Source organism: Passer domesticus, chromosome 16, assembly GCF_036417665.1.
Source record: "Passer domesticus isolate bPasDom1 chromosome 16, bPasDom1.hap1, whole genome shotgun sequence".
NCBI lineage: Eukaryota > Metazoa > Chordata > Aves > Passeriformes > Passeridae > Passer > Passer domesticus.
The window spans coordinates 10000001-10027819 of NC_087489.1; the positions used below are offsets into that span (position 1 = coordinate 10000001).

Sequence of the window (27819 nt, forward strand, 5' to 3'; positions counted from 1 at the left end):
CCAGGGGGAACAGCCTGGGAAGATCTGCCAGTAACATTGGAGCCTGACAGTCCTGTGGACAGAAATAAACCACCTTGGCCAAGCTTACCTTTGAATTTATACTGAAGGAATTAGAAAACTGGTTCTGCTTCTCAAATATATATATAATAAGTGGACAAAACCCACAGAGGCAGAAGAAATAAGCCCAGAGAGAAGACAGGGGATGCTCCCAGGCTGGGCAGTGCATGCAGCTGCCTACCAGATCGGTGCCTTCCTGAACAGCTGCTTCCAGGGAACTTTGGGCTGCTTGGGTACTGAGAGGCCTCTGCTTAAATAGTTCATGGGGATGGTGAGTTCTGCAGGGAAAAAAAGAAAGCTGTGGTCAGTAATTACCTGTGGAGCTGGAGGCAGCCCTGGGACACTGCTGTACAACCACTTTTAATCTCCTTCTAGCCCTTGTTTTTTTGGCTCTGCCAGCACTGAATGCTCATAGAAACACCTTGCTACACTGACCAAATTTTTTCCACACCCTCCCTACCCAGCCACCTTCACCCATGTGTTATATCTCTTTTATAATTAAACACAAGTCCCTTGGTAGGGATTGGGTTTGGATTCTGTGCAGCACCAGGCACACACCCAGTGAGCTGGGCTCCTGCATACCATGCTCACCCTAATAATGCTGCAGCCAGGTGTAATGGTTTGTCCATATGTGGAATTACTCCCAGGCAGTTATTTGGGAAGAGATATTGTGGATTAACTGGTTTTTAAAAGCTCTGTGTGTAGATGCTCTTAGTTTGGAGTAAGTATCTTGTCCTGCTTTAGCTTAATCCACTTTGAAGATCATGCTCTGTTTTGTGTTTTCACTGGTGCTTAAAGAGTACTGAGGAGCCAGATCAGGCTCTCAGCAATGATATAATCCAGCATGGGACTTGAAATAGGAAATCAGCATTGCAAGAGCTCAAATCCTGGTTTTTGGGTTGGGGATCTTGGGTGAGACACAGTGTGTGTTATAGAACACAGCTGAGCAAAAGGCCTTTGGGTGAAACCAGGCATGATCTTGAAAATACAGGATTTGCAGAAAATAATGGAGAGGAATCATTTAGTTCCCAGATCCCTGGGAGCACTGCCAGCCCCAGGGATGCAGCTGGACTCACCTTTCTCACTCAGGAGGTATTTGCAGGTGCAGTAAACCCAGAGCAAAGTGAGCAAACCAGAGAAGTAGAAAACACTTTCCCAGCCATACCAGTCCAGGAGGAGAGATCCTGCACCCCCAATCAGCAGTGTTCTGCAAGGGAAAGCACTCCGATTTACTGGCCTGGCTGAGAGCTCACACTGAGCACATCAATGGGAAACTCTCCCTGGGGTCAACACTGCTGCCACTGAACCACAGAATCCTAAAATTATTTGGGTTGGAAGGGATCTTAAAGCTCATCTTGTTCCACCCCTGCCATGGGCAGGGACACCTTCCACTGTCCCAGGTTGTTCCAAACCCCATCCAAACTGGTCTAGGACACTTCCAGGGATGGGGCAGCCACAGCTTCTCTGGGCAGCCTATGCCAGGGCCTGCCCACCCTCACAGAGGAGAATTTCTCAGTCACTGCATGTCTGGGTGCTGCCACCAGTCCCACCATGGCTCTGCAACCTGTCCTGTTCCCTGAGTGGCACCTCAGGCCAGATCCTCAGTGGCAGGAGAGATCCCAAAGGGACCTCACCCTCACCTGCCCCTCACTGGAAAATGGTCATTGGGGAAAGAAAAGGAGGTTGCTGGTGTGCAGTATCCCAGAGAATGTGCAAAGCAGCAAAAGAAATGAGAAAACACTGGAAAACTAAGTGATTCAACACACTGATATTTCTATTTGGCTTTTAAGCAACCTTTCCATTTAGAAAGGAAATGCTGATGGAGATCAGCAGAGATGGAGAAGCTCTATTTTTCCTATCTATCAGAGAGGACAGGTGACCAGTGTCAGGCTGACCCTTGTTCTTCCTACTGAATTGGGCTGTTTCCCATAGTAATTAAATGCTGCAAACAGTCTTCAAAGTCTGTTTTGAAAAGAAAGAGAAAACAATACATAAATCCTTGGCAGGCAGGACAGCAACTGCCTGAGGCTTCCTCAGCTGCAGCAGGAGTCCTTGAGGACCCGTGAATCCGCATGTACTTTGGGCTGTGAGTTTTGCCTCCAACTATTTCATGGCATTCCATCAGACAGGATGTCCAGAGACTGTCACTGAGCCTTTGAACTCACCCAAACTGTGACCCAGTCCCCACTGTGCTGTAGGTGAAGGCTCGCTCGCTCTCCCGGACCCTCTGGGACAGCAGGCTGGCCAGGGATGGGAAGTACACCCCTGAGAGAAACAGGAGCAAGGCAGGCAGCAGTTAGGCAAAACAAAAGCAAATTCAAGAGTGAGCAAAACATTGAGACACAGCAGCAAAACCTTTGGTGAATTCAAAACAGGGATATAAAATGAACTGAGTGGATCCATCGCCATCAAAGGGCTTTTGTGCCTTCTCCATAATCCCCTTTCATCATCGCCACTGCTACTGTAAATCCATCAGAGCCAATGCACTTCCCAGTGCTGCAGCTTGGCAAGAGGGAAGGAAAATCACTCCAAATTATCCAGAAGTTTTAGCAAGGGCCAATTTTCTCCGAGTGTTTTGAAGGAGTTTTAAAATGTGGAAAACCAAACATGACTAGAGATGATTTCCAAAGCCAGCAGCCCCTGTCTGGCAGAGAGATTTCTACAGGGAAGTGACTTGTCAGTGACTTTCTCTAGAAATGCCACTGGTTTTTCCCTTGGAAATTCTGGATGTGGAGGCTGTTTTGAGGCAGAGAATTGCTGAGACACCCATGGGAAGGGTTCATGCACTGCAAACCAAGGGACTTGCACCTCAATGTGGTGCAAGGAAGGCCCTGGACAGACAGACACACAGACACGTTCAGGACAGGGGTCTCACCTTGCAGCAGCCCCATGAGGAACCTGGAAGAGGTCATAAAAACCAGATGGGCTGAAGTGATGTGGGTGAGCATTGGGGTGAGGACTGTGAGGAACCCCCAGGCTGATGCTGAAAGGAGGAGGACTTTCTCACCTCCTATTCTGGAAGACAGAAAACACATTATCAAAGACAGCAGGGCAAAAGGGCAAAGTGCTCCAGTCCAGACTCAAGTGCCCTTCCCAGTTTAACCAGTTTTTAAGAGCAACCTTTTGGTCAAACCTGTTCTTCTCTTGGCCCTTGGGGAGTAGCTCTGACCTTTTCCCTTCCCAGCTCCTGCCAGCACTGTCTATCCAACTGATCCCAGAGATCTCACAGCACTGAGCCACTCAGCTCTCTGATGGTGGTGGAGGGGAAGCCCAGCTGCTGCTACCCTTCTGCTCCTCTTAACCACTGATGGTTTTCCATTTGTTCTTTTGCAACCCTCAGCTATGCCTTTTACCATTCAGGTTTCTCTGGGTGTTTTCTTGCAAACTCTTAAGGACCCTAATTAAATAGCAAAGTGCACTGCACAGATAATGCATCCCTTCCAGGCATGTGCTCCTCACAAAAGATTTCATGGAAAAGCTCTCTCACTAAGAATAGATTGGCTGGAGAAAGGGACTCAAGCAGGTAATGACTCAGATCCTTACAGCCAGCTGGGGAAATTGTTTACTTTATAATTCATATGACACAATGGAGACAGTTTTTCTAAACATGATGGAAACAGTGTATGGGGACCTGCTTGAGAAAAGACTGCAAGAGAGTATAGGGCAGACTGGAAGTGCTGAACTGAAAACAAAGATCATCTGTGCAGATCAAATCAAAAAAGCTGTATTCACAGAATCCTAGAATCTTGAGGGATGATATCCACAGTCTAAAGTACCCACATCCCTTCTCAGCCAGAGCTTCTCCCCATGGACACACTAAACCCTCCACCCCATCACCGGAGTCTGGAACTGGAACTGAGGGGTCAAAACCAAGCTAAGCATCTTGAAACCAAGAACACATGAGAATAATTTCCAGTACTGATCGCTGATGTGTCCTCCAACAATCTGTGTCAAGCAGTAGCCCCAGAAGAAGCTGCTGAGCACGACACCAAACTGCTTCTTGTCCCAGTCGAAGTAGGAGCTGAGGGCCACGGCGCAGATGGGCACGGTGACACGGGCACAGTACAGCAGGCACGTCCCCAGCAGCAGCATCGCCGTCCACACACGGGACTCAGGCCTGCAGGGAGGGAGAGGAAGGTGGGAAAGGGCAGGGGGATGAATGCTGGGCCCCTGGGTCTGTGCACAGCCAGGATTGAGGGGTCGCCTTGGCTTTGCAAGCAGCCAGGGTTCCTGTTGTCAATTCCTCAACTTCTGGGTCACAGGCTGGGCACTCCCAGGGGGCTCCCCTGTCAGGGGAGACCCTCCTGGAGTGGTTTTGTGTCAGGAAACAGAGACCCACTGCATTGTTTCAGTCTTCAGGTTCTTGTTTGTTATTATCTTGAGTTTTGCACGCTGTTCATACCAGGCTCAGCTCACTGGAAAAGCACCGCAAAAATGGCCAACTATCTCTTGTTACATGGTCTTTTAAAACTAAACTATCCAATTAAGAACTGACACCTGGATTATCTCCCCTTTTAACCCAATAACTGATCCCTAAAAGCCTGCAGTGCAGATTTTTCCACCCAATTACAAAATACCACCCAAACCCATGAAGAAGGAGGAAGAAGCATGAAGAAGAAACACAGGACAACACCCTGTGCCCTCCATCTTGCTTCCACCCACAACATACTCAAAATCCCAAAACCTCAATTTCTCACCTAAGTAATACACCTACACTACTCTTTACAATCTACTTCACACTTTAGTGGATTCTAGTCTATCCTGAAGTTTAGGAAACTTTCTCCAGGAATGAGGGTCAGAGTCAGTGCTCCTCTGAGGGTCAGGGCACCCCAGAGCAGACAGAGAAACATTCCCAGTGCCCTGGGTTTCCACAGCAAGCCGAGTCTGTCTCGATAAAATGAAGGTCAGCACAAGTCCCCGGGGCACAGCGGTGCTGACACAGAGTGCATCCCATCTGCTGGCTTTTAGGAACAATGCCAACCTCATCCCAACACTGTGTGACTCCAGCAGCAAATGTCTGTCCAAAGGCTGCAAGGTGGAATGGGCTGCTTGGGCATCACAGGCTGTGGATGGAGGGAAAGGCAGGAAGGAACCTGGTTTGCTTTTTTCTCCCTAAAAATAAACTGTTCTTTAAGAGATAAGGATAACAAAAGAAAGGTCGGGCATGAGGTTGGAAGCACCTGCATGAGACACACCTCTTGGTAGCAAACGTGGTAGTCATTTGGGATTTCTACATTCCTTAGGGGAAGTGATCTGTGTGTTACCTCCTAAAAAGGAGGGATATGCAGGAATTCTTCAGAGAGACAAGACCTGATGGGCCTGAAGAGCTCAGAGAGATAAGCAAAATAATTAAGTCTGGACAGATAAGAAATTTTACATAATAAGAGTGAAAATATGTTAACAGAATATATATTTCTGGTGTGTGAATTCTCAGCCTCAAGCAAAGGCTTCTACAGGAGCAAGAGAGAAGCAAGTCAGTGATGGCTTCTGGAGCAAACAAACACATTTTGCTGTAAATGTCAGGCCCAGGTGTAGGTAAATCCCTCTGCCTTCCCTCAGCCATGCTACTTTGGGTTCCCCCCTTTGCCAGTGAATTACAGAGTTAAAAGCTGAGGAAGAACACCCACTATTGGTACTATTTGTATTTGATTATTTCTCTGCCCAGAGCACAAAGCACTGAGCTGAGAGACTGCTCCAGGGGAATTCACTGTACCAGGGCAGTGACCTCTGGGCTTTCCACCCTGCTGAACACACCCACCCTCCATGTGGGAAACAACCCGGGTCACCTTTTACAGCAAACACAGAGCTGATTTCTCTGTACTGGAATGATGATAAATGTGGGTTAATCCCACACAGCACAAACCCATTTATAAAGGTGTAAATGGGCCCTCACAGGGGGGAGGTGAAGGAACAATGAAAAGCAGAACAGGAGGGCAGGTGAACCTGCTGGAGATGGATTTATTGCTGTTTCCTGACAAGGCAGATAAGCAGCTCAGGGCTAACCTCTGGCAGGAGGAACTGGAAGTGTTTCAGTTGGTGTTTAGAGGGTTGGAACTGTTGTTACTGAGCACACGCACGAGTGCACAAAATAACACAGAAACTGGCAAAACCTCTCTTTGCTGGAGGAATGAGTAACCAGGGGTTGACCTGCCTCAGTCATTCCAACCAGCTGGGAAATGCTCTCAGAGCCCCTCCCGGGCTTACCCTGAGAGGAAGTTATCCTCAATCGTATCTCCATTGGCTGCAAAGCCAAAGGTGGGTTGGTTTTTAATCACCAGCCCCAGCCAGTTCCAGGAACAGTGGCTCCACTGACTCAGAAAAGCACAGGGAAATCAAAGGACACTGCATGGCTGGGTCAGGCAAACCCCAGCAGGACAATATGACAGGAGTTTTTGGGTATAAATCCCCCACCAAAGGCAGGTGGGGATAACAGGCACGGAAAAGCTCCCAGAGAGCCCTCAGGGATGGGATGCTTCCAGGCACAACTCCTGCCTGCCCTGCCCCAATGGGCTGCTGCCAGTCCAGGGCAGTAATCTCTGTTATCTCCAAGAGCACAGCACTGATAAATTTGAGCTATTGAACCTGCAACCATCGAGGTGACGGAGTAAAGCACAGCAGCCAGTGATGTGTGGAGGTATTTTCTATTATTTAGACACCAAGACAGTTTCCTAAACTGTACTTTTTCCTTGCAGCAAAGGGAGACCTTTATGAGCTTTCACTGGAGTGGGGCTGAGCTCTGTCTCTCCAGTCATTCTGGTGTGTTCAGAATAACCTGCAGTTATCCTGATAAGCACAGCAGCATTTTATTACCAGATCAACAGTTCTTCCTTTATCCTAAACCCTGTATAACTCTGCAAGGTGTAAGAGGGAGAGAAAAAGACCTGAGCATCTCAAGGATTCTTTACTCAATTTCTCTCAAGAAGCCTCCTCTCCAACTGATGTTCTGACAAAACTCCAGGGATATATTTTTCTCTTGACTTTTATTTTTATTCCAAAGTACTAAATAAATCTCTGGGTGTATGACACACTCTCAATGTTCTCTTTGACTACTACTCCATTCTATATCCTCTTCCTTTATGTTTAATTACATCAGTAGGGATTATACTCACAACAAGTGGAGAATATAATGATGGCTTCAGACTACCACTTCCTCTGTAGGCAGCACATCCAGCTAGGAAAATCCATGCAAAGAGTATGAGTGTCAAATGTAATCAGTAGCTGCTCACACCCACCTGGAAACATGGCAGGAATGATTTCCCTGCAAGGACAATGACGTGCTTGCATCACAGGAAAGAGCTTTGTAAATGCATTTTCTCCTAATTATAGTTATCACAGAGGCTGCAGATGACTCAACTCTGCTCAGTGCAAAACAACAACAGCAGAGGTTACACGGGAGGAACCTGGACTAGCACAAAGACAGGAATTAAAACCTTCCTTCCAAAGCTAAGGAATAGTGACAAATCAAACAAAAGTTTTTGTGGTGACATCAGCCATGTGAGAAGTGAAACTTCACCGAGCGGTAAGAGATTAAATCTAACGGTAACAGATTAAATCTAACAAATCAGATTTAATTTGTTGATGAGGGAGGGAGACAGAATGTGCTGCAGATAACCAGCCCAAGTCAGAGCACAGGAAATCACAGCCAGTGCAGTCACTGGTGCCACCACGCCTGATTCACCCTCCAGACCAAGCATCTCCCACCAGGATTCCTGGGCCCGTCCTGCCTCTGTGTGACAGGCAGTGCTGTGAAAGGGGCCAGCCCTCCACACACTGGCAGGGAATCACTGGAGATTGTCTGGAGCCACCCAACCGATGTAATTTGGTGCTGAGTGATGGCAGTGGCTCCTCAGTGCCCAGCCTGATGTGCAGTCCCCTCCTCCCCACAGGAGACAGGCACTGCAGGTGCATCCCCTCCTGCACATCACCGAGACCTTCCTCACTGAGCAAAGCAGCCATGCAGCTAGAAACACTTCCTATTTCACAAACCTCCAACCACCACCCAGACTATAATTAGCCCAAGCCCTAATGACTCTTCCTGGGTGGCTTTTTGAGCAGGCCTGTCTGATGTCCCTTGGTTCCCCTCCTCCAAATGCAGCCTTGGACACTGGGTGGAAATGGCTTTGCTTCCGAGCACCCCCTGACATCCCTGAGACCCAGCTCCCACCAACCAAATGGATCCCCCACTCAGGGCACAGTGGTTAGGATGGATTTTTCAAGGATGCCTGAGATCCCCAAAGGGGCAAAAGCAAGCTGAGCTGTCTGGCAGTGGAAGCAGAGCCAGCAGCACAGGGTATCTTTATTTGCAGTGTGTTTTCCTCCTGGAGGAATTTCTCCAGTAGATGCCACAGAGCAAATATTTATTCAACTTTTATTTCTCTTGACTCGCCTCCCTCCTCTCCCCCAGTCTGCAGGGCTTTGGCAGACACTGCAGGTCACTGTTGAGATGGACTCTCTGCAGTTCAGGCTGTCAATTACATCCCAGTTTAGCTCCCTCCAAGGCACAAGTCAGGACCCCCAGGTATTTTCAGGTGGTAAGAGAGCTGTGTTAGACAGCACGACTACCAACAGCCTGTCCCAGCAACAGCTCTTGGCCAGAAGCCATCTGCAATATCTGTGGGTGTTTTCCATAACTGGAAGAAGAACTGGGAACTGCAGCTCCTGATCTGCACAGGATGGGCACAGGGACCATCAGCAGAGCACAACGCCCACCCTCCCAGGGAGGGCATCTCTACCTCAGCTCCCCTCTCTAAAAGGAGATCAGAAACAGCTCCTGGGAGATGCAGGGAGGACACATCAGTGCAGACACCTCCTGTGCCCCTGCCCTCTCACTGCTCCCAGCCACCAGCACTGGGCACTGCCCAGGCCCTGGCAGAACCCCAGGATGGGGATGAGCCCACCCTGAGCTCCCAGCCAAGCCACAGCTCCAAACCCAAGACATCCACAGCCCAGGCACAAGGCCACCCCCAGGGGAATGTCCCCAGCACAGGCCTGTGGTGCCCCTGTACTTGGTCACCTGTCAGCCACGGTGTGTCAACACTTCCCCCTCATCACCCATTCCCAGGACCACCTTCCTTCCAAAACACTCTTTTCCAGCTTACCTGCCTATAGCTTTAATTTATAATAATCACCACAAGCAGGACTGACTGACTGGCAGTCATGCAGACACTCCTGTGCCAGGAGATAATACCCAGGTTGTTATTTTTAACCCTGTTTGACAGTCCTTTCACTTCTCATTCTTTGTTTTTATCAACAATTTCTCCTTCAAAATCTAACATGCTTGTCAAGAGAGAGGCTTGAAGTAATTTCCCCCTGCTCCTCAAGCAGATTTTGTCATGCTGTAGACCAGCCCCAAGCTAATGATTTGTCACTGTCAAAACTAGCTTTGGGGTTTAGAGGAGAGTTGTTGGATTTTTTTTTTTTTCCCAATCCAGCTAGCAGGCAACAAGAGCAGCACAGAGGACACAGGGCTTTTTTTTCTGGGAAAGCTGCTGGCTTCCTGTCCGCCTCCTGTGCTCAAGCTCCCTCCACAGAGCTGCAGATGGCAACAAAGTGGTGTTCAGCAAACGAGCTCTGGGTTTATTCCCTCTCTTCATTTCTTGCTTTCGGCAAAAGCAAAGATGAAATTAAATTTCAGCAGCTCATATGAGCTGGAAGTAGTTGTTGAGTCCAGGTGGAGGTGGTGAGAAAGCATAATAATAAAGCAGAGGCATGCTTTGCACGCTGATCTGAGGGCATACATGGATCAGCCAGGAATGAAATGTGTGCCCTGCTTATGTTTTCCACGTGAAAAAAGTTCTCAGCAAGGTCACTGTTAAACCCCGGGTGAGGAACTTGTAAAACAAAAATCCCAACCACCAAAAATACCCCAAATAACCAAATAAAGCTGCAACACCACGTTGACAGAAGATGAGGGCACAGAACTCAGAAAAAACAACTGACTGTTGTCTCTGGGCAAAGATCAGGTGACTGGAGATCAGCCTGTGGCTGGGACAGGACTCCTTTTATCTCTGGAGCTTAAAGAAACTTTTATAATCACCCCTTGTCTTCAGGTGTAGCCAGAGGCTGGGAGATGCAGAGTGGCTTCAGGAGTCATTTGCTTTCCCAGGGCACAGTGAGTTTTTCATGCTGCATTTCTCTCCTGGAGGCACCATCCAAGGAAATGTGAGCCCCACATCCAGTGCTGGATCTGCTGGTGGCTTTGTGTGCAGCCTTCAGCAACTGATTTCTCTTTTCACTGCTTTGGTCTTCCCTCAGTTAAACCAGAGATGCTTAAACACATCCACTGCCCGAGGGGTCCTGCTTTGGCATGTTGGGATCAACATTAGAAATGCTCTCTAACTGTCCAGATGTGCTACATAAACGTGAGGGCTTTTTCAAGCCCCAAACAGAAATCCCCAAGTGTTGCTCTTGGAAGAGATGTGTGATAATGGAGCCATTGGAAACCTGCAGAAAAGTTTGGGAAAGGCAGGCAGGAGAAAACACAAGGCAAGAAGAGTGGAAGAGGAAGGAAAAGGCAGTTGAAAAAAGGGAGGACAAAAGATGAAGCAGCATGAACAAAGATGGAAAAATAAATCTGCCAAGATAACTGTTTATCTCTCCTTGCACTGACAGATCTTGGAAGGCTGCCTGGCATGTCTTTTGTTGGAGCATGAAAGGAGAACCCATGTCACTTCCCCCACTCGATAACACCTTGCCCCTATGGCAGCAACTCACTACTTGGAAACGATGAAAGTTATTTATTTGCATATGCTGTTCACATCTTGTCCACCAAATTCACTTCACCCAATGAGGTACTTTACACAACTTGACAAACCTGCTTGAATGATCTGGTGGCTCATTCCCCCTTTTTGCTGCCCCTTACTCACCCTCCACCTGCCCAGGTGACTTTAGGCCATAAAACCTCCATAAAACCTCCCCAAAGAAGGGCTGTGCCCACGTGTGTGTCTACACTAAACAATGGGGACATGATCTCAGCTTCTGTGAACTACAGCAATATAGATAATGATCTGAGGTGCCTTAGGGTTATCCTGCTGCTGCTTCCCATTAACAGGATCCTCTCAATTATTAGTAGCACTTAGCATGGTGAGAATCACTTAAAATGTCTGTCTCGATCAACAGGCTGTTTTCATCCCTTTTGTTTTGGGAAGTGTAATCTATGTTTTGCATATTTTCCGAAGAGATTTGAGAAACAGGAGAGCTCGTTCTGGTCAAATGCTTTCTTGGTTTTTTTGTTGTTTTTTTTTTCTAGAGGAGAAGCCTACAAACTAAAGTTTTGCCTCGTGAAACTCTGGTGTGAGGTCCCACCACTGCCACTTCACAAAGACTTAGAGAAAAGTTAGCAAGGGGGAGACAGAGAAGGAATTTTCTTAAGCGCTTTAGGGAGAAATAATCTCTGTGCCAAAAGTCTTCTTTAAGACCCACCCCGTTACTCTTAAGCTGAGCGTGGATTTTATGAGACATCCCAAATCTCTGAGTGCAGGGGGAGCCCCCTCGGGACGGTGGTTCAGAGCCGGCTATCAGCCTGCTGCCCCTGCAGAAAGCCATGGATGAGGAACACCAGCTTATCCATGGCTATTGCTGCTGGAAGGGGCAATCCCACCCTCTGGCATCCCGTCCCTGTGCACTGGCACGGGTGCCACCTGTCCTGGGGCTGTCCCGCTGCTCTCCTGCCAGGGCGAGGTCGGCACGGTGTGACTCCAAGGCGAGGGAAGAGGGGAGCCCCAGGGCTGGCCACGGTGGCAGCCAGACATCGGCCAGCTGAAACCGAGCCAGATGTCCCAAGCACAGGGAGTCCCGGGGCTCCCAGTTTGGAAAAGTCTCTGAGCATGAATTCTGCTGCCCCACTGGTACTTTGGAATCATCATCTCGCCCCACCTCAGGCGGGAGAAGGGGCTGATGCCGAGGTCTTGGTGCTGGATGACTTTGCCAGGGTGGCAGAGGAGCAGCACTGCCCCAGGTGTGCCAGCCAGCTCCAAGCACTGCATCACTGCCTTTGCCTGTGCCCCTGCTGTTGGAAGCGGTCACTGGGGGTTTAACTGCATTTTAAGTATTTTAATGACTTTGCATCAAGAGCAGCTCGTGCTGCCTAGCTGCTGCCCAGCTCCTATTCCAGACTTTATCTCAATGAATGACTATCGCCAGTGCAAACATCCCCACTGGAACACTTCGATAAGAGCCTCGCAGCGGTTTTGTGTTTAATTCACTGATTACAGGCCAGAAATAAGCTCAGTAGTTGGGTTTTTTTTCCCCTGTTTTTCACAGTAATTCCCTATCTTCCTCCTTCCTTCTACCGTCTCCGCTGCAGTCGGGAGGAGTGAGACAGCGGGAGCGCCCGGGGCGGTGGGACCGTGTCCCTCCGGATGGCAGCGAGGAGACAGGGACAGGAGGGTCCCGGCCCGACGGGGAGCACCAGGCTCCTCGGAAATCCCCTCTCCGGGAGCGCTGCGGGCCGCCCGACCCGCTCCATGCCGGAGCCGCATCTTCCCCAGGAGCCGCGGGGACCGAGGATGCGGGGAGAGCACCGGCCGGGCGGGCATGCGGGGAGTCCCGGAGAGCGCGGCCAGCAGCGGAGCGAGGCTCCAGCCTTACCTGGACCAGTAGGGCTCGGTGCCGCCATCCCGCCTCATGCCGCCGCTGCCCGGGGGCGCATTCCTGCCGCCGCCGCCCGCGGCCATGCGGGCAGCGCCTTCCGCCTCCCCGGCTCACATCGCGGCCACGTGTCAGCGCCTCCCGCCGCCCCCGCCGGGAAGTCCCGCCCGGCCCGGTGCCGTCTGCGGTCCCGGGCAGCCTCCGAGGGCAGCTGGCGGCACCGCGAACCGCGCGGTTCCCTCTGCCCCGGTCAGTGCTGACAGCCCCAGCGGGCACAGCGAGGGCACGGGAAGAGGGCACGGACCGCGGTCTGTCCTCCTGCTCCCACACCTGGGCAGGGAATCGCTCCCTGCTCCCGCTGCGCTCGCGGCAGAAAAGTCTCTGCTTCTGCTTTTTAAGGATTAGAAGGGAGTATAACATTCGCTTCCGAGGTAAAATAAATAGGGATGAGTGTTGTTACAGCTTGATTTATGCCTGTTGGATAGAGGCGCTGAACTTGCTGTATCTGAAAGAGATAATCAAACTCCTGTATGGAAATAAATAATTTAGATGATGGTTATCTCAGTCCACAACAAAAGGACTCGTGACTCACTTAAAGATCATGAACGAGCAGGCTGGAGGAGCCTTGTGGAGGCATCGTTCAGGTGATGCTGTGGCCGATTGCAGCCTGGCAGCAGGAACGGCAAAACTTGAGGTGAGCAAAGGATGGAGGAGCTCCCGCACAGCCTGAGCAAGGTCGTGCATGGCCCCTGGGAAAGGTAGCGGAGCTGCTGGGCTGCACCAAAACGCGCAGGTGCAGGGCAGACACCTCCTGTCTGCTGTTCCTGCAGCCAGAAACCTCTCAGTCCTTGGTGGAATGAAGCCTTTAGCAGACTAATATTTAGGTAACTCAAATATCCCTCTCCCAACATGAATCCCTTGGCAGGCCCCTGATGAACAGTTTGCTACATAAATCAGGAGGCTGATTATTGAGTTGAACCTTTGAGAGTGAAATAGCAAAAAGGTTCCTTACACACCAAAGACAGCTCCAGGAGAAGGAGGTTGCTGAAAAAGCAACAATTATCAAGTCATACTTTATTCTTTGCTTTGGTAGTTCTTCCTCAGGAAAAAAAGAGGTCTTCCCCAAAAGGTCTGTGGCATAGTCAGGCACAGTCACACAGAGAACACAAATACAATGAGCTTTGCTGCAAGTCGAGACTGAGGGGAACCACGTGTAGTAACCACCTAAGTTTTCATTTAGTTGTAGGCTTTCCTCCCTTTATTTGGACAGGAAATGAAACTATGAAGTGTTTTTATTCACTCTGCTACTGTCCCCTTTTCCAGAAGAGGGAGCCAAGTCATGGCAAATTGCAGCCAAAAATGTAAACCACTGACAATGTATTTTGGGTTTTTTAAATTGTGTGTATGTTTGGAGATAGGAGGGGAGATGAGCTCTGATGAAACAACAGAAGTGAAATCCATGCAATAAGCTCAGGAAAGAACTGAAGAGGCCTTGGGCATGGTAGAGTAACCACAGACCCAGAAAACTTATGAACTCCCAGCCAGGTATGAAGGATCCTGTGTTCTGTCTCACTGCTGAGGGGTGCAAACTCTTCCAACCCTGACACTGTAACAATGAATCATACTTTCAGTGAGTTAGTAGTTGAGTTGGAAATCAAGCACAAATTTTCATTATTTTTGTACTTTTTTGTTCCTTTCCTTGTTTTGCTCAGTGCCACCTCTTCAATGAGGAGCTTGACTAATCTGCCTCTCAGATAAGAAGCTACTTTCACTATCCAAACCAGCTGCACTTGAAAGTGTTTGAGTGCAACATCCATCACATTCACATAAATAAATGTAAAGAGTAAACACACAGACATGGTTCCTTTTACTGCTGTATGATTTTCTATAAGCAAACCTCTCCCAAGCTGATTAAATGACAAATGGAATCAGCTCAGAGGACAGGTGCTGACTAAAGAAATAATCTTACACAAGAATACAACCTCCTTTCATTTTTCCTATGTTCAGCTTAATCTGTCAAAAGATTAAACCAAACAAAAGATTATCGGGTTAATATTTGACATGACATTTACTATCCCTGTAGTTCACCCATACAATGGTTGAATTATTTGAAGATTTTACCAAGTTAAGCACAGATTAGGTTCAAATCCTGAAAGGAGCAATAGGCTCATACATTCCATGAAGGACAATTGTTGTCTCCTGAAAGGACAGTGACTGCAGCTTGAGAGCTCCCTAACCCAGCACAGTTTCAATGCAACTTCTCCACACAATAAAGAAAACACACATGGGTTTCTACTGCTACATAATCCAACTTGGCAAAACTACTAGGCAGCCACACACTGAATAAAAGCAAATTATCAGAGAAGTTGGCAAATTGAGCCTGCTTGTAAATGAACAGGAACGTCCATGCAGCAACTCGTCCAGGTGAGATAAGGTAGCAGGATAGTGTTGGAATCCTCATGTCACTATTGTTGGAATCATGCTGTAATCCTATGAAGAGCATGACAGAACTCTAAGGGCTTTCTGGTCTGAGGTGCCTGAAAGCATCAGCACACAGCCCACCAGTGCTTTGACCAACTTTGTGCTTAACTTGATCAGGTGAAGGCAGAAGGGGAGCAGAAAGGAATACAAACAATTTGTAGCACCTCGAGGTGCCCATGGAGTAGTACAAATCCTTTTGGGGGTGCTGCTCATGAGCTCTGTGTTCTGTCTGTGCTCAGCTGAGCACACCCAGCAGCGAGCAGGGCTGGGGACACCATCTCACACAAAAGCTACAAACCCTCCTCGTCCCTTTTTGTTAAGGACAGCCGAGCAGAAACAATTCCTGACATGGTGTCGCTTCTGCAGGGAAGAGAGAGCTACAGTGCAGGTCAGAACCTGTAGCCTCAAGGCAGATTTAGGGCAAATGGACTCCATATCCTATTCTGGCTCTCAAGGATGCTCTCAGCCGTGGCTGACAGCAGCAGCCCCATTTGAAGACACAACACACAGGGATCCAACTCCATTTAATGAGCTTTGCAACCCACTTGGACACAAGGTGGTTTGAAATAAGTTGAACAACGCTCAGCTAGTCAAGGATTTTTTTAAAGTAATGCTTTTAAGCTTATACTCAAGCATACAAAGCATAAATTTTACAAATTAAAAACAATAAAATCACCCTGGAATAATGTAGTGGCTTTTTCTGTATTTACAAGGAGTGGAAAGGAGGCAGAATTCATTTCAATTTTTCTTTTAATGTGGGTGGAAGAAGCTGAAAGTATTTCAATGAAATAATCTTAAAGAGAGAGAGGTACTTTATCTGGCTTAAAGGTGTATGTTTGCCTCTTCAAAAGTCTTGAGAGGAAGTGCTTTACTCAAAATTCTGCTGTTAAGTTTCTGTGCAGCAGCCTCTGCTTTTCCCACTATATAAAACTAAACAGTTCAGTAAGTATTTCTCAAAGTACCACCACAACTTCATCTTCAGGAAAGTCTGTGAACCCCCACCCTTCCGAAATCCCTCCTTTGTACAACAGAAGCAGCCACAGCTTAGCTTAAATCTGACAGGCAGAAACAAAACATGGGAACAGCAAAGACAATTACAGGGAGGTGATGGCTTTGGGAAAAGGAGGGAGATTTGTAGCCTAATCAAACACACTTGCTATGCAGCCTTTCTGCAGAGGTATAAAACAGGATATTTTACAATCCAGCTTCTCCACATCCATAGCATGAATGAAAAAATCTTATTTGCTTTCACCAAAGGCAAAGCTGGGGGAGGATGAGTGCACCACCTCTAATGACCAGATCTGTCTGCCAATGTTGGGTTTGGAACAAATCTTCTTACAAAAAGTTCTTTTCATATTGTTCTAAATTCAGTGGAACAAAATATGTATTTTTACACTAAAGCAAACTGATCAAAGTGGCATTTAATAGTATTTGTTAAAGTGGTTATCTAACAAAAATGGGTTAACAAAAGCCCATTCATTAGTAGTCACCAAATAAGACACTTCTCATGCATATGACAAAAATTCATTTGTGTACTGAGACATCTGTTTACTGTGTACAATATTTCCATAAATTATAATATGTTTCACAGCCCCTACCATTCAAGAATATTTCAAACAGATTATATATTATATTTGTATATGCAAACTATTTTATATACACTAATATAAAGATCCTTAGAAGTACCAATATCACTACCTTTATGCTTTCTCTAAAATGCATAGCTTTCGAGTATCTTCTTGCAGTTACCAAAAACTTTACAGATTAAAGCTGCTTATCAATGTGGCATGTTCATAAAAACAAAGTGAAATAGTTCTAGACTAATTTTATATTAACCCCCTTAAAAACGTGTTTATTTTTTAATGGAAAAAAACCAACAAGCTAGTGGAAATTCAAGTAATCTATGCTCAATCGTTGCCCAAATACTCTACGGAATTAAGGTAGCGTTCTAGAAGGACAGTGAACTTCTCACCCAGGGCTGTAATACTGCATTTCTCATGGAGAAAAATGCTCATTGTGCCACAAAACCGCACCGCTTTCCATTCACCCGGGAGAAGCTTTACAGGAGATTCAACAACACAAGTGTCAGAACAGAGAGGAAAAGCTGATCAGTTCTACAGAGAGAAATTAGTGCTATTCCAGTTTTGTTTCTGCAGTTTGTTATTAAACAAAGTTACATTAACCATACAGTTTCTCACAAACTAAAAGTTATACATGGTTTTCAGACATCAACCGACTTCAAAAGAAAAAAAAAACAACAAAACCCCAAAACAACCAAACCCACAACTGTTAAAAGTTTGGTGTTAGAATAACCAGCCTGGGTGAAGGAAAGCCAAACTGCTGCTGTAGCTGGGGGGCTACTGATAGCTTGTTTGTTATATATAAACTTGAAGACCTCCCTACCATAAATGCCTCAAAGTGGAGAACAGAACAATCAGTAAGAAATGGGAACAAATGATTTTGTTACATCCATCATCTCGCTTAACCTTGGTGCTCTGCATCTCTCACAGCTGCTTAACAAACAATGGCTTCCCCCCCAAAAATAGCTACACAAGTAAACAGTGTTCACAGTAATGCAATCAGTAACATGTTTTGTTAGTTCCCCTAAGCCAGGTGTATCTGCAAAGCTTTATACAGTTTAATGCATTAAGTATTCCAGTAAAATTAAGTGAAAACTAAGTTTCATTCTACAGGGTAATACCTACCATACAAGACTAGATTATGTACAGTATGGGACTGGTGTGACAACTGCCAGTGTCTCATGATGTTAAACTGTTTCACTCATCAGCTTGCTCTGTGCTTGGCAAAACTTGATCTATAGACCTAAAAATCTAGAGATAGATTTGGCAAGATTAGTGCTTCCTACCACTGGGTATAAACCAGTGTGCAGCGCTGCAATCGCTCGACCAGAACATCCCATACCCAGAAGATTACAATTTGTTGACTTGAAAGTCTGGACTTCACATTAAAACTATAGTTCTAACTGGAGTGAGGACAGTCAGTAAACAAATACAGATGAGGATGAACTGCATCTCTTCAGAAAGGTATGGAAGAAGTGACAAAATGCAAATTTCTGGTTTTAGACAGCCCTGCTTTGCTTAGCTCAAGGCATAAAAGCAGCCCAAGTAGCTCTAAAACTACAATTCTTATTCAGCAAGCATGAAGGCAGATCCTGCACAAGATGATGCATCAGAGGCCTCAACAAGCATCTCTCCCCACCACTTGATTTCCTAACACGAGTATTTCAGCTTACAGACATCCAGTGGCCTTCAAAGCTGTAGCAGCCACCTGGAATTGCTGCAAATTTAACATAGGGGGGACAAGGCCCCTGTTAAAAAAAACCCCTCAAATGCCTCTGGGGCCGTTTTGGTCATTTGTGAATATTAAGAAAAAACCTATTTCCATCAATACTCCTCCTGAAAAGATGGGTCACTGATCCATTATGAACATAGCTCTCACCATATAAAGCACCAAGAAGTCAGAAACAAGGAAGAAAAAAAACCAAAACAAAAGTCCTTAAATTATGATTTACAAGTTTGTACACTATTTCCTAAGCAAAAAGTTGACCTTACTGCAAAGTTTATAGATGAAAACTTGACCAGTTACTTTTAAGGGGAATGTATATCTGGCTATAACTTAAAGGTAGAAAATATTCACTGTTCTATATACACATTTCAAACAGGAGACAGTTAAACTGAACAGTTGCCAATATAACTCCATATTAACTCACTGGCCACTAAACTAGGCATCAGCAGCCAATTAGAAAGCTTGAGTTTTGTACTTTTAAAAATGCTATTTTTCCTGTCCTGTTTAATTGTTTTTTTAAAAATGTATTATAGTGCATAGCCTAAGTCAGACTTCCAAAGAGATACAGCGCCTTTCAATGCAGTTTTTGCAGCATTTAAAAGGGACTTTTCTCCCTTCAAATTAGATGTTCATTGAAAAATCTGAATTGAGTGCTGTACTGTAGTAAAAATATTTCAGTCACAGACTGATATAAATGTATACTGTGCAGTACTAAGATTTTTGATGTCCATCTGCACACATTTTACTTGGGCTCTTCAATCGTCCCCTTGCTGAGGTCTGTCATTTTGGGATATTTCACTTTCTTCTGGTCCAGCTCATTCTGAGCCCACAGTAGTAGTTTCAGTAATTTTGCCAACTTGGGTGTTGATTCACGATTTTCATAGTCTAGAACAGCTTGATTAACCTCACTCCATACCTGGAAAACAAAAACTGGAGTTCAGTGACAGTTTTCATACAATTAACACTGCTAAAGTCAGGCAGACACTGGGAAGATCACACCTAGTGTGCTAATTCCTCAGAAATGGCCAGGACAAAGCTCCACAGACTTACAAGCCTGGAGAAAGCAAGGAAGAGAGCCAAGCAGCTGAATACATTTGGAATATATTAACACCATTTTTTTAAATCTTGCTCAATAAACACTTCTGTTCTTTTGCGTATCACTATATAAGTTTTCTCTGAGCATTTCAAAAATATTTAGATTTTATTTTCATAACATACATATAAAACACATCAGTTCCCTTTGAGAAAGGACTACCTTCTGTCGCTGCATCATGTTCAGCAAGTCTCCAAATGGTGATTCTTCGGGATTATCAAAGGCAAGCAGAGCCAGCGTGCGCTCCATTTCTGTCAGGCATTCCCTGCTCTCCTCCCCTTGTTCTGCTAATTGGGTCTGAGCAAATTCCAGAGCTGCCTCTGTCTCACGCTGCCGAATCAGTTCAATCAAGTGCTGTTGCTACACACGAAAGACACAGCAATATTAGCCCAACAAATTAACAAATCTTCACTATTGCAAGCCTGGAATATTCAGACACTGGTGTGTAATTTGAGACAAACGCTAATCTGTAATTTGACAGTTTGAGGTCAATTCTTCTCAATGTGTGAGACAAGGAGCAGCAACTTGGCTGCAAAATCTACTGAAAAAGGGAACTTGGTGCTTTTGAGTAACAGGGTTTGAGAAGATGGGTTACTAAAGGAATTCAGGCCAACAGCAACTGGAAGCTGGTAAGTCACAAGGTCACTGCTGCTGTTACAAGTTTTCATGTTAATAACTGTTTATGGTGGCTCCTGCACCATGCCACAAAGTTTCCCCTTGCTACTGAAAATTGCCAAGAACTCCCACAATTGCATCCATGTTCAGTCACCAACTTCCCAACATAACCTGAATTTCCTCACTACTTTTCCCATTCTCTCAGCAAACTCTAAAACAAAGATAAAAGTCTGCCACCTGTGCTCACCTGCAAATGGAAGTAGAGATATCTGTTGGTATCCAGCAGCTCTGGATGGAGGCTGTTTATCAAAGCAATGGCTTCCTGGATCTGCCCTTTCAAGATCATCTCACGGATTTTTATTCTTTCATCCAGAGTCTCTAAATCCACGCTGGGTTCAATTCCAGACTCCATCCGAAATTTCTCTGCTGCTTCTTTAAAGCCCTCTGAAACAGGAACATTTTACCCATAGAATGTATTGCATTAAACACTAGAAGAAAACCTATCAGCTTAATTTGAGTGTTGCTTGTGCAATTTGGGGGTTTAAAGATTAACCCAAAATTGTGAAAAATTCTCCTCTATATAAGAAGTCATTTATCCAAAAGGCATTTTAAAGTAAATGCTTAATTCATTCTGAACTCATGTATGCTCACTCTCTAGGGAAGCAACTTGTAGTCCAATACCTCTTAATATGGAAGCCTGTTTCATACTTAAATAAAGCACTGTGTCTATTGCAAAATGAGATTGTGAAAGTCACACTTTCAAGTGGGTGGTTTTGCTTTGCCCTCCAGCCCCAGATCTGTTTACACAGATCCAGCAGTTTTTCTGAGAAGATAGACAAGATATAATTTTGCTTTCTTGTGTAGTATTTAAGGTTAGAACAGCTCTTTTAAACCCCAGGTCTTGCTTTCACAGACACAAAACTGATTTACACCACCCACTGAGATGCCCTTCCTGCAACCCAGAGGCTTCACTAGGCTCAGTGTAAACAGGGGTGTAGATGGATACAAAGGCCTCCGCCCTAGCACAGCTTCCTGGGATGGCATGCACCTAATTACTGGCAACAATTCCCCTGGGCTTTGGGTTGTTCCAAGTATAAAGCCAGGCTGTGTGCTGAAGGGGTTAATATTCTGGTCTCAAATTATTTTGACAACAGTGCCCTTTCAGAGTTTATCTTTCTGCCCAGTTAAAAACCTGCTTCTGATAGTTGTTCTTGCAGCTTTCAGACTGTTATTTAACAACAGCAACTTATCTTGAGCTGTTTCAGTGGCACAAAAAAGGACATCACGGAGAAGCAGGTCATGTTTACAGCACTGCAGAAAACACTTTGTTTTCTCTATCATTTAGCAGAAGAGTTCAGGCTCATAAATGTCATCTGTATTCCATGAGAACTGCTCAGTCTCTGAGTCTTTGTCAGCCTGCAGCTAAGAGAACACCAGAGCAGCTGGGCTTTGCTAAGAGAAACCAGCAGCAATGACTAAGTTCTCACAGCCCTTAATTCCACTCCATGCAGTTCCATATTCTCCCCCAAACTGATAAAGTATGACACACATGAAGAGCCTGCAGGCACGAGCAGGTGTTTTTACCTGTGACAAGGTAGTTCATGATAAGGCGGTTCATGTCTGCTCTCTGGATATGTAAGTTATTAAGCTTTTCCATCCATTCATCTTTCGTGATTTCATCAGGTTTTTCTGCATAACTCATCCTGGACTCCAACTACAACAGAAAAGTATCTCATTTAACATGATTCAAGAAGAAATAAGTTTATTGTGTGTAAGAATTGTGTTATTGCTATCTTTAGAGCTTTCTATGAGCTCTTTTAAATTAATAATCCAAAACGGACCCTTTTATGTTAAACCACAGTTTTGTATTTTTTTCCTCCTCATTCCTGCACTCTCCCATATCTATTTGCCAGGCTGTAAAGCTGCTTTCAGAAACCTCAGAATAAAAAATTCAAATACCATCTTCTTCTACTTACTCTTAACTCCACTCCATAAAAACCTTGTATAGAATTTACACACACGCAGCATCACAGTGTGAAACCAGCGAATCAAAGTCTGACAGACAGACAGAGACAAACACTTATAGCAATGCCTACATAAACAATATCTGCTTTAAATCTTCACCAAAACTTCGGACAGCTTCCTATATTGCACAGCAACAAAACTGTCCACGATATATTGCCCAGTGTACAACTCAAAGCTTTACACCCGCTCAGCTTCGCTGTCCCCGAAAGTTCTCCTGTCAGCGCTACTAAAGCGTTATCTCCACTATTTTTCTAGACAATATTTCTGTTCGGACTGGCAGGCAAAGCATTTTACCAAAGCCGCGTTTAGTGATTTCTACCTCCAAGTCACGACCGCGGGGGCAGCGAAAGGGGAGGACAGGCGGCCCCAACAACAGCAACAGGCACCGCCGGCCCTGTCAGACAATACGAGCGGCAGCGCGACTCCTCCTCGCCAGCCGCTTCCAACAGGTTCTCCCTTCTCTCACCCGCGCCCGAAGCCGGCCCGCACCCGGCAACTCCGACAGCGGCAGCCGGCCCGCCCGGGCCCCGATCGCTCCCGGCCCCGCCGCCCGCAACCGCGCTGGGGGAACGGGGCTCCCGCCGCCCCGCGCTGCTGCTGCGGCCCGGCCCGGCCCGGCTCGGCTCGGCGCGGAGCCGGCTGCCCCCGCCGCCCGGCCCGGCCCGGCCCTGCGCGGGCCACAGGGGCGCTGGGCCACGGGAGCGCTTGGGCCGCGCTCGCCACAGGCCCGGCGCCTCCGCTGCAGCGGCGGCGGGCGAGCGGCGGGCGGGCCGGCGGGCCCGGGTCAGGGTGAGGGCCCCGCTCCCGCCGCGCCCCGAGGCCGGCGCGGCCCCCCCGCCGCCATCTTACCGCGCGCGCCCGGGGCCGCTCCGACGCACGAACGCGGGGCCTCCGCCGCCTCCGCCGGGCCGCAGGCGCGCGGGTCTCGCGAGAGCGGCGCTCGCGGCCAATCAGCGCGCGGGGAGCGGGCGAGAACACGCGACCGCGGAGCGGAGCCGGGGCAGCGCGGGGGCGGCCATGGCGAGCGCGGGGCTCTGAGCGACGCGCCCGCCTCCTCCTCCTCGTCCTGCTGCTGCCCTGCGCGCCCGCTCCGCGCTCACCTCACGGCACTGAGCGCCGGCCCCGCCGCCAGCAGCTGTGGCAGAGGCTGATCCGGGCCGTGCCCGGCGCGAGGGGCGCAGGAACCGCCGTGTGAGGCGGCGGCGGCTCGTGCGCGGTCGCGGCGGGGTCGGTACGAGCAGCGGTTGCGGGGAGCGGCCGTGGAGCTGCGGCCCCGGCTGTGCCAGGGGAGCGGGCTGGGCACGGCCTGCGGCATCGCTGTGCGGCCTCCCCGTGTGCGATCGGCTGCGCTGGCAGCTGCCATCGGCGCTCCGTGTCCGAGCGCGCAGCGGCTGCCGAGGCGTGGATGAACCCGCGCCGGGGTTTGTGGGTCACTGCAGATAAAGCAGGAACACAATGTTGCCAAAATAGGTTCTTGCGGCTGGTGAACAAGAAGCCAATCCACACACAGAGTCGAGGTATTTGATTTATTTACAGTTCTGCGCAGAAATGGGTGCTGGGTGGCAAATCCATGCAGCCAGCGCACCAACTATCAATATTTTTTACTATTTATACATTTTAGCAAATGAATTAGTGTTCGTTGGCTACAAGTTGCTTAATCCGCATGCTCAGTCTTGTGTTTTGGATCCATCAGTGGTCACGATCTGCCCCTGCCCTAATTACCTTTAACCCAGTTGGAGCTGATTTCAGAACAATTGCTGAATTGGCTTTATTAGAGTGTTCCTTATCTTGGAGTTCTGTCAGATGGCCTTGTGGCCCCTGAACTCTGCAATCTTTGTGTCCACTATCATTGGTACATCCTTCTTAGCAAGCTTTATGAACTTCCCCTAAACTTAAAAAGAACCTTCAGAAAATTTTACATATTTCACATTTTGCAAAAAAACATCAATATGTACATTTAAAGGGACAACAGGCTTAAAATGTACACTTGTCTGTGTGAAATGCTGCAAATGATACACCTCAGGAAAATGTCATTTCACTCACACAGGGAATGTGGATACAGTTGTACACTTTTCACTCTTGATTTTGTAACTGCAATAAAGCCCAGGCTCTAAAATTCACTTTCAATTACAATCACAATTATAGTTGTGCTTACATTGAAACAGAGAATACCTACAATGTAATAAATAATCAGGATAATAGGATATCCTGAGTGGGAAGAGACACACAAAGTCTTAAGTTCTGATTCTGTGCAGAATATCATGGCCAGCTGAATTTCATCAGGAACCACAGTGGTAGGAAAAGCAAGAATAGCTTTAAACTGATAGAGGGCAGAGACACCTTCCACTGGACAAGGTTGCTCCAAGCCCAGTCCAGCCTGGCCTGGAACACCACCAGGGATGGAAATCTTGATCCATGCCTTTTTTTTCCCCCCTCCTAATGCTCTGAGTGCAATGAAAATTCTGCATGTTTGGGGAATTGAGCAGTATCTTGAGTAATAAATGATACATATTTTATACTCTAGGAAGATCCAAAGCTGTGCAACAATGCAGGGGAAAAGGTTTCCTACATCATTCTCTCTTCTCCTAGCACCAAACACTGATTTCTGTTAAAACCTCCATAATTCTCCCAAAAGTTGGAAAAAACCCTTTCTTTTATTGCTCAGGGAAAACATTGCAGGGTACTCCTGTGACTTCCAAGTTCTATAAAAATGCACAACTACTTTGCTCTTGGGAAATTATCCCAAAATACAGCTTCCATATGCCACAGTTCTACAAGAATCTTACTGTGATGAGGCAGTAGTAACATGGAAAGTTGGATTTTTGGGGGGCAAGATGACGAAATTGAGATTAAAAGAAACCTATAATAACTGTAAGTGCAGTTTATAGATTTTTGATATGAATGAGAATTTGTTAAATCCTAATTTCAAAGAGGTGTTTTGATGACTAATATTTGAAGCTACATGGAATGAATCCCAAACCAAAGTCACTAATTCCAGGAGAACTCACAAAAATGCTTGTATTGAAGGGATTTGCCTAGAATTGGAGAGGGGGAAAATTCTGAAAGCTTGTGTCAACTGCTAAAGAAAGGTATTATTTATTTATGTGAATGTGATTAACCCTCATTAAAGTATTTCTCTGTGTTCATCTAGTCTTTTTGGAAAATAAGTATCAGGAGCCTTGGAGAATCAAGAGTCCTGAAGAAGCCTTACCTTGACTCCTGACGTGCCTGTTTTGTGATGTGCAGAGCTCTGAGGACAGAGGTCCTTTTCCACTGAAAGAAAAAAGGTAATGTTGAAGCACAGCCAACATAAATTAGTCTCTTCTGACTTAAATGCATTAATTATCTGTTAAATACAACCAAATCACCAGAGACTGAGGAGGGGAAAGGACCTGTCCCTTTGCTTTCATCCATGCTCTTTTCATGGGCTCTCATTTGCAGTTTTTGCTGGCTCACTCAGAGAAATCAGTGATGGAGAACTGAGGGAAGGAATGAACATAAAATAAGTGTTGTGTTTATATTTAAGGGTTGTGCATCTTCAAACAGTGGCTAAGGGGAAGGTGGGTGAGAGGTGACATCCCAGATCTGGGGACATTGTGCCACACAACAGTGATGTTTTGTCATGAGATTTTATAGGCCACACCTAACAACCCTTGTGTGAGACACAACAAATATAACTGAGGCCAATTTTAGAAACCCAAAGTTTAAAAAAAACCACCAAACATTAATTAGGGAATGCATAAATAAGATGTGTCAGCTGCAGAGGAAAGTTAGTGCACTGACCCACCCACTTTTGGAAGGAAGCGGAAAAAAGTTTTAAGGAGAGTTAGTGCTGAGGGATTTGTAGGTATCTCAGCATAAGCTTCCTTGGTGTCTAAGGAGGAGAGACAGCTAAAGTGCTTATTAGACTGTTTTAGAAGCTGATTGATGGGTATTAATCCCTTCTAGGATTTCCCAGCAGAGTTTTCATTTCAAACCAGTCACTAATTACCGGCACATTACAGGAGAGAAGGCCAAAAGTGAAACAAAATTCACATAATAATCAAAAAAAGCTCCTCCTGCTTTGCTGCCAGGATGATGTAGATTCAGACCAGTAACCCAGGAGTATATTTCCCAAATTAAAAGAAATTAGGCTGTAATAGGAAAAGAATTAGGAAGACAACAAGGAAAGAACTGAGGTGCTGCTGATGAAGGTGACACATGTTTAGTCGGCAAAGGTGAATCCTCCAGCTGTAACACAAAGTTGTAGAGGTTTTGTGGTTGGAAGTGTGGTGTGCTCAGGTGCTGCTCACTGGGGATGCAGATTGCATCACCACTATGTTAAAGTGGTGTAAGCCTCTTACTAAATGTGTGTAAGAGGAATTTCATACCTGTTTCACTGCAGGATTCCCTGTGGCAGGCATCCCCTGTTCACTGCTGCTGTGCAGTTCCTTCTTTTGTGTGTTCCCTCCCTGTTGGTGTGTAATTCCTGGGTTTGAGCACTCCCTAGATGCTAAATTTATCCATTAAAAGCATGTTAATAGCTTTTCCCAGAGCATAAATCACAATGCAGCTTGATCTACCAAACCCTAAGGTATTTCCCCTCCATGTGATTTCATTTATTGCAACTCTGTAGCTGCAGAACAAAATAATTCCTGCTTGCCTGTAATTGTGGTGTTTTGTACTTTTGCACAAGAATCTGTTGTTTTTTACCTTTTGGTGTTCCTGGGTGAAGTATTAAAACTGCCCAGTTTTACAGCTGGAGAAAGAGGCTGACTATGCTAATAGCAGGTTTTCCAACATTATCCCGAGCTTTTGCCACCAGAAGTGTAATGAACAGACTCCTAAAAGATGTAATCAAATTACTTGACAGAATCCTGTAATTCTGTAGAATTATTCCTAGGTAGTTTTTTTTTTTTTCTTCATGTTTTCATTCCTTTATCTCAGTAAACACTATCTGTCTGGAATCCACCTGAAACGTGCGTTATCAACCCATATGGAAAAAATGTGCAGGATCAGGGTAACTGAAGAGCCAAACCTCACACCTCCAGCTGTCTAAAGGCTCTTCAGGTGCCCAGGTCAGGAGCTTGTATGGTGATGGGGCTGTTCTGTACCCCTTGGGATCCCTCAGTGTCTGTCAGGAGTGGATGTTTCTGGGAGCCAATGTCCCAAAAAGCAACAGAAGGAATTCCATATGTAAGTGGAAGTTAACGTTCTGTAGCTATGTGTAGCAGCTTGGATCCTGCAGTAGTTTTTTAGTAGCTTAATCATTGACCAAGGATGTTTCCTGTGGAGGCTCCATGTGTTGGATGGGCAGATTCAGAAATCAGCACTCTGGAGGCAGAGGAAGCATTACAGCAGCTATTTGCCAGACAGTGTGAGTAGAACAGAAGAACCAGGTCCCAGTGGAACGCGCACAGGTGGGGAGCACAGCTGCTGTGAGCAGGTGGCTGTGCAGCAGCAGCCTGGCTCCTCTGCCATGTTCCACCCTGAGGAACCGTGGCTAGAGCTGCCGTTCCCGGGTTGGCGAGCGGGCCTGAGGGAGCCCGGAGGGGCGCGGGGAGCGAGCGCAGAAGGGGCACGGGCGGCGCGCCGTGTGGGGAGGAGCGGCCGTGGCGCTGAGGGCCCCGTGAGGCGCTGAGGGCCCCGTGAGGCGCGGAGCGGCCGCCATAGCG

General features: G+C 46.8%; 3 protein-coding genes and 1 long non-coding RNA gene across 5 annotated transcripts in view; 1 reads left to right on the forward strand and 3 right to left on the reverse strand.

Moving 5' to 3' along the window:
- SLC17A9 (solute carrier family 17 member 9) overlaps positions 1-12769 on the reverse strand; it is a 20205-nt gene extending 7436 nt beyond the window's left edge. The window contains exons 1-6 of the mRNA XM_064391558.1: positions 12646-12769; positions 3977-4174; positions 2933-3072; positions 2223-2322; positions 1134-1264; positions 239-335 (exon numbers count right to left, since the gene is read on the reverse strand). Coding sequence (XP_064247628.1) covers positions 239-335; positions 1134-1264; positions 2223-2322; positions 2933-3072; positions 3977-4174; positions 12646-12731 — 752 coding nt within the window. The 5' untranslated portion in view covers positions 12732-12769. The remainder of the gene's footprint in view (positions 1-238; positions 336-1133; positions 1265-2222; positions 2323-2932; positions 3073-3976; positions 4175-12645) is intronic.
- A 2864-nt stretch (positions 12770-15633) lies between these two features.
- On the reverse strand, positions 15634-23149 carry GID8 (GID complex subunit 8 homolog). 2 transcript variants are annotated; one of them, XM_064391539.1, is made up of 5 exons: positions 23015-23149; positions 21725-21854; positions 20388-20584; positions 19688-19885; positions 15634-19348 (listed from the first exon to the last, which is right to left on the reverse strand). In XM_064391539.1, the coding sequence occupies exons 2-5, from the start codon at positions 21840-21842 to the stop codon at positions 19175-19177; spliced, it is 687 nt and encodes a 228-aa protein (XP_064247609.1). In that variant the 5' UTR covers positions 21843-21854; positions 23015-23149; the 3' UTR covers positions 15634-19174. The 2 variants fall into 2 exon arrangements, with proteins under 2 accessions (XP_064247609.1, XP_064247610.1); XM_064391540.1 differs by lacking the exon at positions 23015-23149 and adding an exon at positions 22485-22625.
- A 163-nt stretch (positions 23150-23312) lies between these two features.
- DIDO1 (death inducer-obliterator 1) overlaps positions 23313-27819 on the forward strand; it is a 52650-nt gene continuing 48143 nt past the window's right edge. The window contains exons 1-2 of the mRNA XM_064391536.1: positions 23313-23682; positions 25317-25452. The gene's annotated coding sequence lies outside the window, so the exon portion shown is untranslated. The remainder of the gene's footprint in view (positions 23683-25316; positions 25453-27819) is intronic.
- LOC135282044 (uncharacterized) lies at positions 25334-27614 on the reverse strand. Its single transcript, XR_010348387.1, has 2 exons — positions 26536-27614; positions 25334-25644 (listed from the first exon to the last, which is right to left on the reverse strand). It is a non-coding gene; the product is annotated as an uncharacterized LOC135282044 (long non-coding RNA).